Source organism: Protopterus annectens, chromosome 2.part0, assembly GCF_019279795.1.
Source record: "Protopterus annectens isolate FY-2018-M chromosome 2.part0, PAN1.0, whole genome shotgun sequence".
In the NCBI taxonomy this organism is placed as follows: domain Eukaryota; kingdom Metazoa; phylum Chordata; order Ceratodontiformes; family Protopteridae; genus Protopterus; species Protopterus annectens.
Window position 1 is genome coordinate 1,837,259,231 of NC_056728.1, and position 19,808 is coordinate 1,837,279,038.

The 19,808-nt window shown below is 38.5% G+C and overlaps 1 protein-coding gene across 1 annotated transcript in view; it reads right to left on the reverse strand.

Annotated features, from left to right (window-relative positions):
- The window catches only part of SLC25A34 (solute carrier family 25 member 34), a 332,838-nt gene that overhangs the window by 17,471 nt on the left and 295,559 nt on the right, over nt 1-19,808 (reverse strand). The window contains exon 4 of the mRNA XM_044061868.1: nt 7,838-7,972. Within this exon, the coding sequence (XP_043917803.1) occupies nt 7,838-7,972 (135 nt within the window). The remainder of the gene's footprint in view (nt 1-7,837; nt 7,973-19,808) is intronic.

Genomic DNA, 19,808 nt, shown 5'->3' on the forward strand with positions numbered 1-19,808 from the left:
TGACCGCAATAAGATTAGTGTTTTCCATAGTCAGGTGGTTAAGAAAAAAAGCTGCCATACACTGTGTTTGTTTCTCAAATGTCACAAACAACCCCTTTCCTTGGTCCACATATATAATTTATAATGTCTTGTAAATGTGTGGACTGAAAAGAGAGTCAGAGCTTCATGGACACTGCTTGCAGACATTCCTGTGAAGAAGGCAGAGTATACTCATCTGTTCAAACATGTTATCAGCATTGTTTTGTCTAGCCTGTGTAAAAAAAAAAAAAAAAAAAAAAGAAAAATAGACAAAAACTGCTCAAATCGCCATACATTTTTGCCCTGTCATTGCAAATTCAGACTTAGCAGTGAAGATCCAAATAATGCAAAAATTTCTCATCTTTGAGCTGCAGATCTTCTTTTTCTTTCAGCTACTCCCATTAGTGGTCACCACAATGAGTCATCTGTTTCCATTTCTTCCTGTCTTCTGCCTCTTGCTCTGTCGCACCAACCACCTGCATGTCCTCTCTCACCATATCCATAAACCTTATCTTCAGCCTTCCTCTTTTCCTCTTACCTGGCAGCTCCATCCTTAGCATCTTTCTCCCAATATAGCCAGCATCCCTCCTCAGCAAATTTCGAAATCAACGCAACCTCTCCTCTCTGGCTTCGTCTCCAAACTGTCCAACCTGAGCTGACCCTCTAATATATTAATTTCTAATCCTGTCCATCCTCGTCGCACCCAATGCAAATCTTAGCATTTTTCAGAATGTCACCTCCAGCTCTGACTCCTGTCTTTTCATCAGTGCCACCGTCTCCAACCCATATAACACAGCTGGTCTCACTACCCTCTTGTAGACCTTCCGTTTCACTCTTACTGATACTCGTCTGTCACAAATCACTCCAAACACTCTTCTCAAACAACTCAACCCTGCCTGCACTCTCTTCTTCACCTCTATTCCACATTCAGCATTACGCTAAACTGTTTGATCCCAAGTATTTAAACTCATCCACCTTCCAGGATGAAAAATGACAGACGATTTTTTAGTTAAGCACAATGGCTGGTAGGCATGTATGTACACAGGAACGATTATTAGTTAAAAAGACTCTCCTGGGGATTCAGAAAGGGCACCAACTCTCACGTTACCAGCTATAGCCAAAACAGGCTGTTTACATGGAGCACAAAAATGTGATTCATAGGCACATTAGCTGTAATGAGTAAACAACTCGTTATTGAATAATCTGCATGTCGCTGAATTGCCTTAAACACCTCAAATATAAATCAGCAGTTTTCTGTGGTAGATAACACTTGCAGCCAATGCATCAAATTGGCACAGACACCCCCACCCCCCATTTCCTTTCCCTCACACATATGCACACATTCAAACAAACATACACATGCACACACTACACACACACACACACACACACACACACACACACACACACACACACACACACACACACACACACACATTACCTTGCTTGCGGAACATCCCATAGGTGTCGTCTTATTTTTCTCCATGCCCTCATAAATCAGATCCTTACAGCAAGTCAATAATTCCAGGCATTAGAGTTTCATTCTCCTTAATGTTCATAAAGTGCATCATGATGCTAGACCTGTCGTTCTATTAACTTTTTATGTGACTTTGATTCATATTTTTAAATAAAATCTCCCTTGTGTCATCTAGTCTTCCCCCGCTTTGTCTTAAATCCTTCACCCACACAGACACACATCCATTCCTCTGAACCCACTGTCCTTGATTTTACAGGATGCTTCTGCTATTGCCTCTTATAGGCAGCCTGCCTTTCTAACTCACAAACTGTTGCAGTCATTGAAAAAGTTTCATGCTTCTTACTATGTAAAAAAAACTCCTCATGATTCTAACTGATTAGTTAATGTAGTAGATGAATGCTGCTACTGCCTGTGCCAAGGGTGCAGGGTTTAACCCCCCCCCCTCATACTTTACAATCTACTTGGTGTCTAGGGGTGGTACAAAGTACTATTAACCTGTATGAAGTGCAAGAGTACAGGTTTTTAATCTTTTTAGAGCCTTTAGGTCATATTATATGGAGCATCCATGGTGTCTAGAGTCCCCCCCCCACCAAGAGTTATCCCTGGTGTTCCACCATAAATGTTTCATGATTTGCTTGGTAGTCAGGGGGGAGTATAATGGTGCAACAGTCCCCTTTCCACACACACACACACACACATACCTATTCTACCTATTCTTCCTCCTACTGTGACATCCCATACAGAAAGAAATGCGCACACACACTCAAACACGCAACCTTACACACACACATATGCACACTCCCCCAACACCACCTGTCTGCTAAACTCCCCGGCACTTGCCACTAACACGATGTGTTAACAGGATCTTTTGGCCATGTTAATTAAAATGGGCAGCTGATATACCTTACATAGCCTAGCAATTCTCTGAATCACTCTGTTGCATTTCCCAGGGACAGCATATGGCTAATTAGCATAGGCTGCTCCACCAGAATGCCTGGTTTGCATTTGCAGTAAACCATGGACACAGCCCACCATGGTGTTGCACCTCTTCGTGATACAGCACCATGGTAGGGCTTTCACTGAATCAGAAAGGTTTACCATGAGGGGCACATCATGTATACATCTCATAGTAACCTTTCTAAATTTTGACCTATGTCTCTGTAAAAAAAACAAAGTGTCTTTTCAACAAGAAAATCCAAAACAAAGGTCCCAACAGAATTGCAAAGTACGAAAAAAACTGTTTAATGAAGCGCTTTTCATTGTCGCTAATACAGCAACTTCATCAGATTACATGAAACAAACTCCTTACAAATTTAAATAAAAAAAAATCACATGATCAATCATCAGCTGATGGGTAAAAATATCATGAATATTAAGCAGCCAGGTCATTAGTAAAAAAACACAACATATTGTCATGCTGTGACAAACCGTATCCACTTATAATCTCAATCGCCAGCATAAAAATAACTTAAAACACAACAAATATTGTACATACAATGTCATGTAAAAATAGTGCGGCAAAGGCGAAAGTAAAAATCTACACGCCTTGTGTTCGTATTATGCCGCTGTTCAAATAAAACAACTTCAAAAATGTATATGTACAACCAGTTTGTTTTGTATAAAGTGTCTTTTCATATAAGTGGCTGTAACTCAGACACACTTTTGCAGTTTGTGACTGCAGACAGTAAAAATGTCTTCCAGTAAAAAAGCAATTAAGGGAACAGAATGAGTGGGCTCAGAAGGAGTCCTCACTAAAGCTTCTAAAACAAAATCCAAATCACCTTTCAGAACAAAAACCTTAAAGAACATAATCCAAAGAAGTCTCTTTCTCTTTATGAACAATTTAATAGTGTTAAGGGAAGGTAATGCTGGATCCCAAGACAGTCATATTGACAGTGCAGAACAATACATCCTAACAGAAGAGCATCCTAAATCAAGATTTTCAATGTAAGACAGGAAACTGAACACCTTAGGCAAATCTACAGGAAGGTATACAATTATTTTTAGAATAATATCAAACAGGCGGCATAATGGTGCAACAGATAGTGTTGTCGACTCACAGTAAGGGGGTCCTTGGTTCACTTCTCAGCTGGGGTGCCTTCTGTGCACAGTCTGCATATCCTCCCAGTTTGTGTGGGTTTCCTCCTGATACTCTGGTTTCCTCCCACATTCCAAAGACATGCAGCAGGTGGATTGGACACTAAATTGGCCATAGGTGTGAGTGTGCATGTGAGTATGTGGTGTGGGAGAGCTACTGCGGTAGAGCTAGGAACCAGGGAGTGTAAACCTTGGCTGCAGATGACTGTCACTGTTGAAGTGACACCCTGACTCCATGAACAAAAATGGGAAAAATGGGTTGTGGATTGATAGATAGATCAGAACTCAAACATTTGCCACTTACATACATAATTGTTTTTCTCCTGTTGCAAAACCTAAACCATAAAAGGAGAAAACTGAAAAAAATGTCAATTCATTACATCCGAGCGACGCCTCCAGGTGCATCTGCAGTTACCCCCTACTGCTCCTCTAGGCATCAAATATTACTTGTTCATACTTGCATTAATAATTCCAAAACCACGCTACATACAAGGTATCAGAATATTTTATCTTGAAGCATACATGATGGCAAACACAATTGTACTGATATTTGACCTCTGTCAATGAGTATTTATTAGAATTGTAAGATGATAACTTCATTTTTAAAGGCTTAGGCCACACCCACTAGGGGTTAAAGGTACACACTCAAAAGACTTGTACTGGAGGGAATGAGTTTGATTTGCATGCGTTGAGGTGTAAACTGTGAAGGTAATGATGCTGAAAAATTAGGTTGGGTAAATGAATATACTGATGAACTGTCTTATGCTAAATGAGACTTAAGAAGCTTCTGCAACCAAACAAGCTTTTTTATTTTCTTGACCTTTATTTGAATCAGAGGGATAGAACAATTCCCTAGTTCTGTTGAAAAGTACAACCTCTTCTAAGGAAATGAGGGAATGGAAAACAGACAGGGCGGCAAACAAGCCCATTAATGAAGCTGTTCACATCAATACAATTTCCAAGAAAGCTTCTGGATGTAGCTGCCATTCATTTTTTACATAAGACTGTCCACTAAGAAATTCTGGTCCTCTGGCAAATGGACCATTATGAAATAACTACAGAGGAAAAGCCTGTGTCCATAATCTTCTGGAGACCATTTTGTGGTCTAATCTTACCAGAGAAGACATTACACTAGGGTGTGTGCAGCACTCTCCCATATTAGTGGACACCAGATCCAGTATGTTTGCACCCCTGGTTAGTATATTGACAGTCCGGTCCAGGGAGTTTGGGTTTTCAAAATCCAAGAATCTCTTGTGCCTGTACATTTGTTGTCGTATAAGATTCACAGTTAATAGTGATGTAATTAAAGTCAATCGTGAATTCTCAGTTAATAGTGGGGTAATTAAAGTAACTCATAAATATGGCATTGGGTTGAATGGTGAGTGTTTCCAATACATTTAATACATGTTATAATTTTCCAGGGTCATAGAAGGGGACCTAGTATGCTCCAACTGAACAGGGCTGAGATATGACCCTGCTTGATAATGAGCATAAGCTGGGTAAAGCAATAGAGAGATCATCAGCCCAAAGTGACTGATCTCAGTGCAAACCTTGAATTTTTAGGAAGTGCTGATATTTCCGATCTTCAGGAATAGTTTTCTCTTTCATGGATTTTTGTAAATACTGACAGAACACCAGATACTATAACTCTCTACTACTTTGTCCAAGTCTAAGCAAAGCCAAAAATAACAGCAGAATAAAGGCACAAATTCAGGAACATATTTTAAATATTACTCTAATCCATTTATAAAGTTAATAGAATAACACATTTTGCAACAATATATGCATTTTTTGGACAGTAAGTAGAAAGCTCTTACCTCTGGATTTAGTCACTGTCTGTAATCCTGAATGATTTACCAGCAAATCAAACTTTTTATGAGGGACGCAGCAAAATTATGACACAAAGTCAGGGGCGATTTGTGAAATCAGGACAGTGGCAGGTATGCATCATTCCTCAATGAGGTACATAAAAGTGACTTCTGCTGCTATTTAATGACTGCTAAACAGTCACTGATCTGGTGTGGCAGTACCAGTGTTGCATAATGTATTGCTATTTGCTGAAATCAGTGTAAAACATGTATTGCTATGATTTATGCTTGTTTGTGTATGCAAAAAGATAATTGTTTTTTACCTGTGCATACTCCCAGTAATGCTGGGACACATCCATTACTCTGCTGGGTATCAGTATAAATGCAGTTAACAAATAATTGTACTTCAAAAGTAAGGCATGAAATATATCACAAAAAACTCAGACACTTAGATGATCTGAGAATCTGGCAGCCCCCACTTCCCATACTACATAAATAGATTTTGACTTGGACTTAGTAGTGACTTCTGCTCTCAACCACACTCACTCTAAAACCAGCCCTGCTCACATGTGACATGTGTGTGTACAGATGGTTGCTGTAGGTTTTGTGGCGGGGGGGGGGGGGGGGGCTGGGGATTGTGTAGTCATTACTTAGTTTTCATCACAGTCAAACCTTAGAGGTGTACACAGGAGATCATTATAGCTTCAAACTGGGCAGGGGACAGTGTGGTCATTGTTTCTTTTCTTTTCTCATAGATGTCATAGATGTACAAAGAAGGTTATCATAGCTTGTGTAGGGGCAGTGTACTGTCTTGGAGCAACAAAGTGCAATGTATTACTGTAATGATTATTTTTTTCACTTTCCTCACAATCACACACCAGGCACGTATACAGGTGAGGAATGAGAAGGCATGCTGTGTATATGTATGACAGCCACCTGAAATGCGGCCATTTGAATCTCTGCTTTCATCCCAGTCTAACACCAGAGGGATGCACAGGCAGACACTGTCTTTTCTGGGAGGCGAGGGAAGCAAGCAGTATTCCCAGACAGGATCTTTGTATCCTCACAATAACTGGCTTGTTTATTGTGAATTACTATTTTGTCAGCTTTGAACTTTAAGCCTTGGGCCTAACTTATGTCTTACTTGAAAGAAAAAAAAAATAAGATTGAAACTGTTTTCTTAATCATGATTTTTGTTTAGGCCACCGCTGGAATAAAAAGTTGGTAAAATGCTATAAAATGCATCCCAGAACATCTATAACCCCATGGCTTCTGGGGGACCCAGCTTCATTGGGTTATTTTGTAAACTGTTATTACTGTGGTGTCTTGGTCAGAAAAGGTGTATTGAAAGGATGCAAAGAAAACTAAAGTTAAATGGTAATACTGAATTTCTTTCCTTAAACATAATATATGTTCAAGTCATCACTACATGAAAAGGTTGTGTACAAAAAAAAAACTTTAAAATGCACTTCAGAGCATATAGAAAGCTATGGCTTCTTAAAAAAAAGCTTAAGAGTTGAGGCAAAATCTAAGAAAAAAGTAATGTGCCTGGTGTAGTGAGTCCAAGATGGGGGAGTACTGGAGGATGTGTGTGTGTGCATATGCTCGCGTGTGTTGGGGGGGGGTGGGGGTGGAACAGTAAGCAGTGCCTACGGCACCATTTCACCTAAGTCCAACATTGTACATAGAGTTGTTGGAATGTATTTTTGTTGCAACTAAATGCCAGTAACTATTAATATTCCTTTATGAGATTGGTCAACCTAGTGTGGTACTCAGGCTTGTCGTAATGTAAGAGTATTGTGACTACAGGTCAATTTCTCTGTACTACTGCTAAATGTTTGCAGCACAAACTATAAGGTTATTTAGAAGAAGGGGTTGTGACAGGGTGATACTTAGGAGTTGAAGCGCCCAGGAGGCTTCCAACTTGACATTTCCTGGGGTCCCCGAAATGCTGACACTGGTTCTGCCTTTAATATAATTGTCTGAACCCCCACCTTCTGCTATCACACATGATTTTGAAGCTGTTTAGGATGCAGAAAACCAGACTACATGACCAACACACTGATGGCACCAATAATTTTGAAGACCCACATTTTAGATCTCCCTCTTTCAGAAGCAAAAAAATTTCTTTGTGAGGTAGAGTTTTGCAATATCATTCATTAACGTCTATGGATTTAGCGCCGGCTTTTGTAATATGCTGATATTATTGTGTCATTTTTACCGAGTTCAGTTTTTTAAACCTATTCTCCAAGTAGTATCCCCACAATCCTACTAGAAGTTTGAAGAGTTATGTGCTACCTGGTATTCAATTATTATGTTAAATAGGTCTCCAGGTGTTCAGCTTGATATCTTTTTTTCATGAGCCTTCATATCTATTTTCAATGTCTACAGATTAAGACATACATACTGTGATTCCCATTTATGCTAGGTTACTTACCTTGCCAAATTCATTCACTGGCTGATTGTAAAGTCTTGTACTGATGACATCAAAGGGCATCATGGTAGCTGCTACAACAACACTGCTCATCATGCCGCCTGTCAAAGCCACCAGCCAGCTGTCTTCCCAAAACCACTATCAGATAACACAGACAAAAACAGACAATTAAAAATGTATTCCTATCAGCAAAGGTGCACATTTATCAATCTCACTGACAGTTTAGCAATTTGTGAAGATGAAATTATCCATATTTGATTACTGGATTTGGACAAATGCACTGGAATATTAGAAGTCAAATTGATTAATTTTATTTTACATCATCACAAACAGCATTTTCCCCGAGTCATATTACCACAAAGCAGAAATATCAGCGTAACTTATTTAGCTTATCCTACAATTGTACGCAAGTAAGTTTGGTTTGCTTTTTTCTGTCTGGCAGAACTCTTAAATCTGCTAACATTTATGTACAACAAACATAAGATTGATATTTTCAGTGACACACAAAATAAGAAATGATACAAAATTTTATAACAGCAGTTTTTAGTAACAGAAGACTGGCTTGCAGCATCATTTGCTTTCAGTTTATTACCACCTAAAGTTATGAATCAATCCACTGTTATTACTATTGACAACAACAATGATGTGACAACAGTTACATGGACAGCAATAGTTGGCGATTATCTGAATGAGTCAGTCTCAATAACTACAAATGCAGAAAAGCTGCTAAGACTGACACTGATATTTATAGCTGAAGTGGCCATATACTGAGCATGTAAAATAGTTAACGAGTTCCACTACAGATGTTTACGTATTGCATCATATGGTGACTTTAGTACTGTAGTGACTTTCCCCCATCAGCATTCATTACTTATGTAGACAGTCTCTTAATAAAAAGCTCCATAAACTTTTTGTTAAGGGCACATCCACATACATGTGCTTTATCTCACTCTGCTGTTACCATAAGGATAGCATGGAGAGTCATTCTTAAACTTTAAAGGACATTTCCCTGTACGTATGCAGTGGTATGTCCATTAAAGTACATGGACACATCCCTATGCTATCCCTGTGGTGACCCCAGCAAAGGAAAAAGTAGATTTATGTGGGCATATATTTAATAAAAAGTTAACAAAATGTTTTATTAAGAAATGGCTGATAAATATGACGAATGCAGGAGGGGGTGGCACTTAACCACCACATGCCAAGGTACGTGCCAAACTATGGAGGAACACTTAAATTTACATGGAGTGGATAATGGCAGGTTTGTGTTGCAACATACCACCCTGTGTTCTGAATTAGATCAAGTGAAAGACAAGAACAGGGCTAAGACAATAAAAGCACACTCAGTGTTCACCAAGTAACGTGATTAAAAATAACATTAAAGCGCTGTGGTTTTACAAGTAAATACCTATGGAGGATCTGCATTTATACCTTACTTACTTACCAGACCATCTCTTCATGATTACCACTTTCCAGTGCTGCCAAAGTAAATAGCCATTTTGACATTTGTTGTACCAGATCAAGGTAGAGTCAAAAGTTAGCAAACCCAGATTTCCCTGTAATCCATTAATGACTTCTAACAGCCAATTTACTTTCATGAACTGCCAGCTTAGACTGCTCCTCTGGTGTATGATGGAGGACACACACTTAACTAACAACCTCAAGAGAATCTTGATCTACAGCACTATCAAGAAAGTACAGAATCTTATCCCTTACATATTTCAGAAACTTTTGGAGGGCCCATCAGGACTGGTCTACCCACGAAACAATTTTAAATGGAAATGCAACCTTACAGAATCAGCTTTCCCCACAAAGAAACAGCCATAGTCACCCCCACATTTACATTTGTGGAACAGAAATGTGTGGCCTTCTTTTTAATAAACATCATATAGCCCATGCTGTTCACTAGGGTACTTAACTCGCAGATAATTTCAATTCTTCAATGAAAAGTTTGAATACTGAATGCCCTGACTGTGAAAGATCTAATTTGTCTTAAAATGGCAATAGTTATGACTTGTTATATTTCATCTGGATACAAGAACATTTTTTTAAACTGTCAACAGGGCAACTACAGATTGGATCACATGCACAGAAATTTCTTTTGTCCTATTTCTGTATCCAGATCCTAAGATATTGTTATCCTCACTTTGGCATTGCCATGATGACTAAATAATGAGTGCATCTTTCACCTCATCTCTGGCACACACTTCATTGCGCTTAGTTGGTTTACCTTTTGGAAGCCTTCCCCTAAGCCTGTATTATGTCTACTCTATAATTAGTACTGAACATCTGACAGTCGGTGAATGAGTGAGTGATTTCGTCCACAAACAAACCCAACATTCTTCATGAATTAACAGCACTAAACTATCCAACTTCTAAGTCAGGGGCATGCAGATTTTCAGTCCAGTGTTATAGTAGGGTGATCATCCTGAAGGACACTTTGTTTCACTCTTTCGGCTTTCCTCTGGCATGGCAGCCCTTTCATATATTTCTTGGTACCACCACAAATACAAAGTCTCACATAATCCTATCACAAGGAAAGTGAGACATTACCTAGATGACCAACCTTGAAAGTCTGCAGATGCTAGTTTTTCTTTACTTTAAGATCCATTCATCCAAACAAAGAATATTTAGAGCTCAGAGTATAAGCCCTGACTACCCCTCCACCCCATTTTAAAAACAAGAAAATCAGAGAGAGATTTATCTATCAAACTCTCAAGGAAAATATCATAGGACATTATGTACTGCAGCAGTACCAGACAGACCAGAAGAAAATGCATCCTGTGTAGCACTCCACTGCATGAGGAAAAGAAGATTTCTTCCCTCCTACACTGTTCCAGCATTTTTAGGAACTCAATGTCGCTGCTCACATTTGCTCAATAAGAGTCTAACTCAGAGGACCACATAATTAAAGTCCCACAATACAATGACTACTTCCTGCAGCTCAATCAGAAAAATACAGCTTCTTGTCAGCTTCACTGCCATCCACGTTTGGACCACAGATATTTTAAATGTACATTCACAACCCAAAACAAGCCACTGAAATCTGAAACAGTCAGCCCAGAACCAAAGCCTTGTGGTCTAAGACCTCCAAACGGAAGCAGGTCTTTACTAGTACTTAAAATCCTGCTAATTTAACTTCCTGGGGGGAGTACAACTGTAATATAATTCTTTGAAGCACGGACTGCCCTCTTGCTGAGCGTCCAGTCCCTTGCATTACACACAGCAAGCTATGGTTTTGCTATACAGATGAATTAATGCTCTGCACATACCAGGAAATCAATGATATTTTTTTACAGCTATCCTGCTACAGGTATTTTGTCATTCTCTATTATGACGAAAGCATACCACTATCCTACACTGTGTTCCTCCCAAGCCACTTTTGTTCAGAAACAAATGACATCAATTTCTATAACTTAAACAATTAAGAACACAATTCTGAACACATAAAAGTTGTACCAAAGCTTTCAAATGAACAACAATTTCAACAGCGCAAGTATCTGATTGTGAAAAGGACAGCTAAACTTCATCAAACAGGGCATGGACTCAGTGAAAGTACATCTGCTTAATGAAGCAGAAAAAAAAAAGGCAGAGTAACCCATCTCCCATCATTACCACTCAAACACATGATGTCACATGGCAACCTGCAGTTTAAGAAGGAATGGAACGGACAGGGTTTAGTATCATAAAATAGACTTACACACATAATACTGGACATCTGAAAATCATTATTAGTCCAGAAAAAAAGAGAGAAAGGATCCTATTCTCATGTGCTGATCTTAAAAGGAAACTCAACCCCCAGTGTTTTACCTTATCCAAAAGTTATTGTTTCACACAAGATCAGATAGATATTGGTTAGTATTGAGACAGACTTCAGCATGTTTCATTTTCTTTCCACTTGTTTTCCTGCCACCTGATATGATGGTGTCAGCAATGTTCTCCTATTCAGATCTCATGTTATTTCAAAAAGGAATTTATCTTAGCCTGCATGATCTAGGGGAAGTAAATCCTACAGTTTTTAGTGTTGTGGTCACCAACTGCAATTTTACATTCTGAGACTATCATGCTGAGATTAGTAAAATGGTTGGTACAGACATTTAAATCTTTTACCAGAGAGTTAGTTTTCGGAGAAATGCTTACATGAAGATCTGGGATGGGTTATACTGTAGTATCAGACACACAAACTGGTAAATGATCTGATTTTGGCCAGTAAAATGTTCCATTTATTTACTTAACTACAAAATTAAGCCCATAAACAATCATAAAGGAAGCCATCAATTGGTTTTACTAGCTCTCTGAAGTAACAACTTTCAGTCAGTGGTGTCAGAAAAAAGCGATTAACTTTCACACATTGCTAAGTGTGTGTGTGTGTGTGTGTGTGTGTGTGTGTGTGTGTGTGTGTGTGTGTGTGTGTGTGTGTGTGTATGTGTCTTCAATATTTACTATGATAGATGGATACAATTTTGTGGTTAAGTTTAAATAAAATAAAGTACAGTTTCTGACTGTAAGTGCCCAACAATGATAAATAGGAAAAAAATGGGATATGCACATAGCACAGTTTCAGGCTGTACTACCTCTATGTGAGGCTGCATGCCAGCAGTTTTCAAAAGACCACAGTAGTCAGTACTGTCTGTGGCTTCATTGTAAAAGAACCGACACTAGTGTTTTAGTCGTATGGGTTTGTTCACATGCAAGTTGTTGACTAAAACTGAGTTTTGATGCTGTAACCGACACGACTTTTGTACTAGTAATAAGTTAAAATGGCTGCATAACATAAAGGACTGTGCCATACTCAAGATTCTGGGCTAGATGAAACATCAGTATGCTATAATGAAATAAATAAAAGGACAGGATACATTACAATTAAGTGGAGTAATGTAACGCAAGAAGACCTTTTTGCCTTCAGCCAGTTTCAGTGAGAAGGGAAATATTCTGACCACAACCTTCAAAATATTCAAGCTTTTTTGTTTACTGTCAAAATAAAACAAATGTCCAAGTTAAAGGCTGTAGATGTTTGCATAATTCTTACAGGAAAGTGCTGCATTGTGAGAGCTGAAATAAGATGTCTTAAGTTGTTCAAGGAAAACAGAACTTCCAAATACGGTACATTTTTTAAGTCTACAAAATTTTAGTTGTTGACACACAGATTCTGACTGAAATAAATAGTCTTTTGATACACTTACAACAATTAAACCAAACTTTAGAGTCTTTTCATTAATTTAAAACAGTGAAACCAAACTTTATTGTTCAACAGACAGCTTCCTTATTATATGTTTTTATCTATAGTGCTGTTATATAGAGAACAACATGAAGCAATCACTCTCTAGAAACAGAAAGCAGTGCTTATAGAAACATAAATTCAATCAAACCTGCTGTGAACTTCTTCTTCTTTCGGCTTTTTCCCGGTTAGGGGTCGCCACAGCGGATCACCTGTCCGCTCATGATTGGCAGTGGAGTTTTACGGTGTCGAGTTGCCCAACCTTCCACAGAAGGCACACACATGCACACACTCGCACCTAGGGCCAATTTAGAGTGTCCAATCCACTTAGCTATTTGCAAATGAGGTGTCTAGCTAAAATCTCCACATTTCTATAGTGAAGGATCAAACGGTTCTTGTCTAAGGCCAGATACATAAAATTAAGATGGTGTCAGTTCTTACTTTTTGCCACGTCTCAGTATGTAGATGTTATGTTCCTTCATATCAGCATGACCTTTAAACAACATTCTTTCACAATCCTTGGTGTACCATAAAAAAAGCATTCTTGTAGACCATATTCAGTAACATATTCGAAGATGCCTGGTATTTAGACTTAACCTGTCTCAGTAGGTCTCCTAATTTGCAGCATGAAAAAATACACATAATAATATATTTTAAAAAGACAACAGCACATTATATAGTAATGACCTACCCCACAATATCCAATGAATATAGGCAACAAAAACAAATAGCTTGTGTGTGGGTGTATTACCATGGTTTGCTTGGTGTTTGGGTTGGTTGGTTTGTTTGTGCATTAGTGCATGTTGTTATCCTAATGAGCGAGCTGAAGAGTACACTATGCTGTTTTTTTTCCATATTTTATATTTTTCTGAATAGTCAGTCCTCAAATAATATGCCCTTTAGATCTGGGACAGAATCCCAAAATATAATTAAAAAAAAACATGTTTTGGGAACTTTCATGGTGGACTTTTTCTTTAAAAAAAATCCCCAAGCACATAATATCTGCACATTTAATCCATTAGTGCAACTTTTTTTTAATAAGAGTTTTCTTCTGCATGTCACCTGCTTTATCTTTTTGTCTTTGATACCAAGGGGCATGAAGATATTATATGAAATACAGCCATATCAATAGATTCAGTGATACCATTCATTACCTGCAAAACTCAAAATGCTTTGCATGTTGGGTGATGAACTTGCCCCTGCTGTAACCCAGTTTTTTAGAGGCCACCATGTGGGATGGCCCTTACCTGCAAAGAAAAGAATATGACGTGTCTAAAATATTTGCCATCCAAAGAAAAATGTTCAAGATTTTTTTTAGTCATGAAAGTAGGTTGCCAAAATAAGACAGAGAGAAGTAGCTGAAACAATTTGACAGTCAATATGTCTGCTGATCCCTTCAGTCTGTGTATGAAGTGAAGTACTCTTACCACAAGATTTAAATATTCAAACTTTTCTGTTTCATTGCTGCTTTTGAACAAGCCACTCCTTCCAAGTCTTTTAGCAGTTTTCCTTGTGACTCTATCAGGATATTAAGAAACGCTTCGCACACCTCTCAAATATGCCTCATTATGAGTAACATTCCTCATTTTGAGTCTTAAATGTCACATGCTGTTCCACAGAGAAATGGATTGGCACAGGTTCGTTGTTAGGACGTTTTCTAACAACTATCCATGATAAATGAAACTGAATAATACTGAATCATATTAACTCATCAAAAGGACTTTTTAAGCATAAAGATACAATTTATTACCATACCATGTTACTTTATGGGATCATAGGAATTACGAGGCAAATGAGCTGCGAGGCAATTTCCACTTTCCCAGTATCCACTCTAGGCCTTGTCTCTCTTTTCAAAGAGGGCCAGGCTTGAAGCCATTAATAAGTGTACCACAATTTACCCATCTGTTCCATGTTGTGAGAGGTAGTGCTGCACATTTTGGAGATGGAAGGTAGAGCTATTCTCTGACACACAAAGTTCTTGCACCTATTACAAACACGTACTAGGGCTCAGCTCTCAAAGTGAGCAAGGCTATAAATGATAGCCTGGTGTAAAATTTTGTCTACCAATCCAATCAACAAGACTAGCCTTAAAGGTAGACCGTATAGTAGTTTGTTTGAACCTGTTCTCATTACTGCTCTCATTTAGCTAGGAAACTCAAACTACGTCATGAAGTTCAGACTTTTTGCTTGCTTTATAACACTTGCTACTGCCTTCTGACAGGTAAGTGCATATGACTAGTTATGAACTGCACAAACTGCTGGGACTGCCAGAAGCATGTAACCTTGAAAAAGCATTTGGATTACATTTTGCATCCAAGAAATACATTTAGTTCATAGTACTAAGCTAACTGCCCTTGCAAGCCATTTTAAGCCTAGCCAATTATCCCTTGTGAGACTCAAACCCTGCATCTTGTGTTTGTAACACCTTAGCCATTAAGCCACCCTCCCAACCCATTTAAAATGTTGCACTTATCTTACCATGTATTACTTTTATGTGTGTGTGTGTGTGTGTGTGTGTGTGTGTGTGTGTGTGTGTGTGTGTGTGTGTGTGTGTGTGTGTGTATGGGTATATATGTTTATATGTGTATGTGTGTGTGTGTGTGTGTGTGTGTGTTGCCTGCTGTGTTTGTTCTGTATCTGAAGTTAAAGCTATTAATTGAATGCTTATTTACAGCTGTAGTGCTTTACAGTATATTTTCACGTGATTTCTGTGCTCTGCCTAGGTGTTTAAATCATTTCTGAATGGGCTCTCATTTTATTGTATTTTTATTATCTCTCTTGTGAATCTGAAGCTACAGCTACATATTGATTTGGGTTTTACAGTATCCATTGTTATTTCCATGAGCTCTTAAGTGGATTAGTAGCACCGCTCATTTAATTCTGTGATCCAGTACCTTTTAAAACTGACAACAAAAAGTCAGCTTTGGCCAGTTGTGTGATTTGTAATTAGAGATTGTGAGAATTAGCTCAGCACCCCCTCCCTAGAATTTTACATTACACAAGCAGTCAGCCATCTTAGTCTTGGGACTGCTGGAAGCCAGGAAATTTGAAAACAAAGCATTTGGATTACATTTTGCATCCAAAAAGTATATTTAAACTACACTTGAAATATTGTACTTACATTTCCATTTAAATCAGTTTTGTGCATTTTCTGTTGTGTTTGTTCTGTATCTGAAGTTGAGGTCATTAACTGAAGGCATTTTTATAGTTTGACTGCCTTATAGTATAGTATTTTTAAGTGGTTCCTGTGCTCTTGTGTAGGTATTTAAATAATTTCCGAGTGGGTTCTCATTTTATTGCATTTCTACTATCTCCCCTCTGAATTTTCCCCACCTACCCACCCACTTTTTTCTTGTTGAACTTATAAACCTGCTGGCTTTTGAATTGCCTGCCGCTACTATACATCTGGCCTTGGAAACTCCATCCAGTCTCATCTTCTGTATACCTGGTCCTAGAAGCTCCTCCCAGTCTTATCTTCTCTACTTATCTTAATGGATACTGACAGATGAAACAGGGAAGGCCTGTTAGTCTACTTAAAACTGCCTTAAAGTGTGTGTGTGTGTGTGTGTGTGTGTGTGTGTGTGTGTGTGTGTGTGTGTGTGTGTGTGTGTGTGTGTGTGTTTGTTTTTCTCACTGGATTGTCTGCCTTTAAATCGCTTTACAGTTACTTGTACCTAGTTGTTAAATTTGTTTCTGGTACCTATTCACTTTTGTCTCTTAAGTGTGTTTTCACTTTACATTACTGCAGACGGGTGACACCTCTAGATGTCGAGTATTGCCTGTTCGTATTTGCATTAATAACTCCAAAACCATGTTATATACAAAGTATTAAAATATTTTATCTTAAAGCTTGCACAATGGCAAACACGGCTGTAATGATATTTGACCTCTGTCTAATGCAGGTAAAGGTGTTGTTCATATAATATTATATTGTTATAAATGTCATGTTTTTCTAAATATCTTGACAACCAAGTAGCACTGATATAACTGCTTAGCCTCATATGAAAGCTCTCAACTGGGTGAACAAAATGTTGCTGTTAGTATGTGTGTAACTTGAGTGGTTGCTGAAATATAGTAAGTTGTTTACAAAATGTTACAAAATTAATAGTGCATTTACTGTGACTTATACAATTTAGTTTGACTTAGAGCCTTAAAATACTACCACTATAAAAATAGTTTGTTATGAGGAGTTTGCCATTTACACTTCTTTAGTAACCCCTATGGTTCCACAGATATGAACATCTGTTTGAAATGTGAGGACATAATTTGATTTTATCAATAAGCTTAGGCTCCACCCATTGTAAGTTACAGTGCAAACTTCCAGAGCTCCATTGGAGAAAATGAGTTAAGAACAGTTGGACTGTAATTCTACTGGCAGTAGAAAAGTAGCCTGGTCTGTATAAGGTGGGATACACACAGGTAAGCTTAAGTGAGGATTACTTCTTAAAGCTAGTTTGATTTGTTTCTGATACCTTTGCACTTTGGGGTAACTAAAGTGTGTTTTTTTACATTAAGAAGACTGAGTCTGCAATTCTAGTGGCAGGAGAAAGGTAACCTACTATATTCTGAGTAGGGAAACATACAGAGGGGCTTAAAGTGACAATTACCTGTTGTAGCTAGTTGGTACCTTTTCACTTCTGGCTAACCAGAGTGTGTTTTTACATTAAGAAGGCTGGGGCTACAATTCTAGTGGCAGTAGAAAGGCAGCCTGGTCTGTCCAAGTTGGAAAACACACATGGAGGCTTAAAGTAAGATTATTTCATCAACCAGAGGGCTTTTTAGGAACTTTGTTGTTTGGTCTTCAACTGCACTCGAGAGCTACTTTTGCTGTGCTTTTACATTAAAACAAATTCCAGTATCATCCATCTTGAGGCAGAATAATTCACCTAGTCTCTCTGGGTTGGAAAAAATTCCAGAGAGTTTAAAGTGCAGCTGTTTATTGGCCAGTGGGCACCGCAGCTGGTTTTAGCTTTCTTCTGTCTGCTATAAATTAGGGAAGTTTGTACGATGTTGCTCACTGCAAAAGAGAAGTTAGCAGTGTCCTGTATAGTATCAAATGCCTAGTTTATACAATTTAACTATAAAGCTAATATTTAGGACTTTAACCTGCAACACATAAAGGCTTTCTGTGAAGCTAAGCTTAGGGCAGCTAGTTAGCTAATTGAATAGCACTATTACCAGATCATAGCACTATCTAACATCTAGCCTTAGCCTTAGACACCATTTTGTCGACCCCTAAAAACCAAGTCCTTAAGCCAAAATACCCCAATCAATTAATATAGGTTCGGACAACATGATATGCAATTTTTTAATGTCTCTGTGGCCAGTATAGTTGATATGGGCACCCTGAGACAATTTACCAGTTGTCTCATGTACTCGGACAGTGCTTTAATGCTTAAAGAAATTAACACAGTATGCAAGAGATTACATACATTGCTTCTTTGTAGGCAAAAATCTTGCCTACAGAGAAGGTTGTCAAGAACACACACACACTACATCCTTTACACATACCATTCACCACTCACATAGACATTCTTATGCTGAGGCACTTAAAAGAAACCTTCCCAAACTTCAAAGACCTCCTAAGCTGTCAAACAGTAACAAAATGAACTCACATCAAGAATGTAAAAAAAAATCTTTAATCCAAAACAACAAAGCTTTCGGGTGAAACTCTTCCCCGGTGTAACTTTTTATCTAGTTGTTTTTTATATTCTACTTCGAGTTTATCACTATCAGTCTTTCATTGCGATTACTGTCAAACAGTAACACCAATCTTCAGAAATCACTAAAACACACATCAAAAGAAAAAGAAATAACACCACACACAAGCCTACACCCAATGATCCCCAAAGAAAAACACCCAAGGCAAGCAAACACTTTACCAAGTACTGTTGTCATAGGAGATTCTACTGTATGACACATAGATTCCCCTCTTACTAGGCTGGACAAGCAGAAGCTAACTGTTAGTTGCCTATCTGGAGCTAAAGTCTGCAATATTACACATGCACTCAAGTCACTGTGCCACAGGTACCAATATAATTCTATCATAGTCGTTATGCATCTCGCTGTATTATCAGACAGGTAAGTATTTTGCTTTGAGCAGCATTCTGCCTTCACCAAGGATGATGCCACAGTGTGAACAGAAAATTATTGATTTTGAGAATTGGCTTAGTTTCTGGTGTCACTCCTGGGGGATCCACCATCTATCAGCATGGCAGGACATGGCTAACAGACCACGTTGCTTTGTTAAGGATGGTATGCACCTGCCCACCCCTGGGCTTTTAGATATTGGCTATAACTTTATCTTCCCCTTACAGCCATTTTTAGGTAATATCAAAATTACCAACATAGGGAAAAAACTTAAAGCAACGTCAAGACATTACTGCGCAATGCTAAAGGCATAAACAAGAAACTCTGCACCCTTCAAGCTCTCCTCACTCTGGAAACATGTGGACATATGTGCTGTTACCCAGGCTTGGTTTAAAGCCATAGAACGTACTCCCAACAGTTCAAGGCTACAGTGCCTTCCACACATTTAGGCCAACAGCAGCACAGATGGGGGGCCAAAGGTGGAGGTATATAAATCTACATTAACAAAAAATACATCTCCAGTTTGGTTAAACAGAATCACATCCTGAAGTTCATTCACATCCAAGTCTCCATGGACAAGGTTCCTTACCGTGTCCTGGCCAACTATATGTCACCCTTTATGACCCAGGAAGCTCGCAGCTCTTACCTGGACCAACTAGAGGTGCT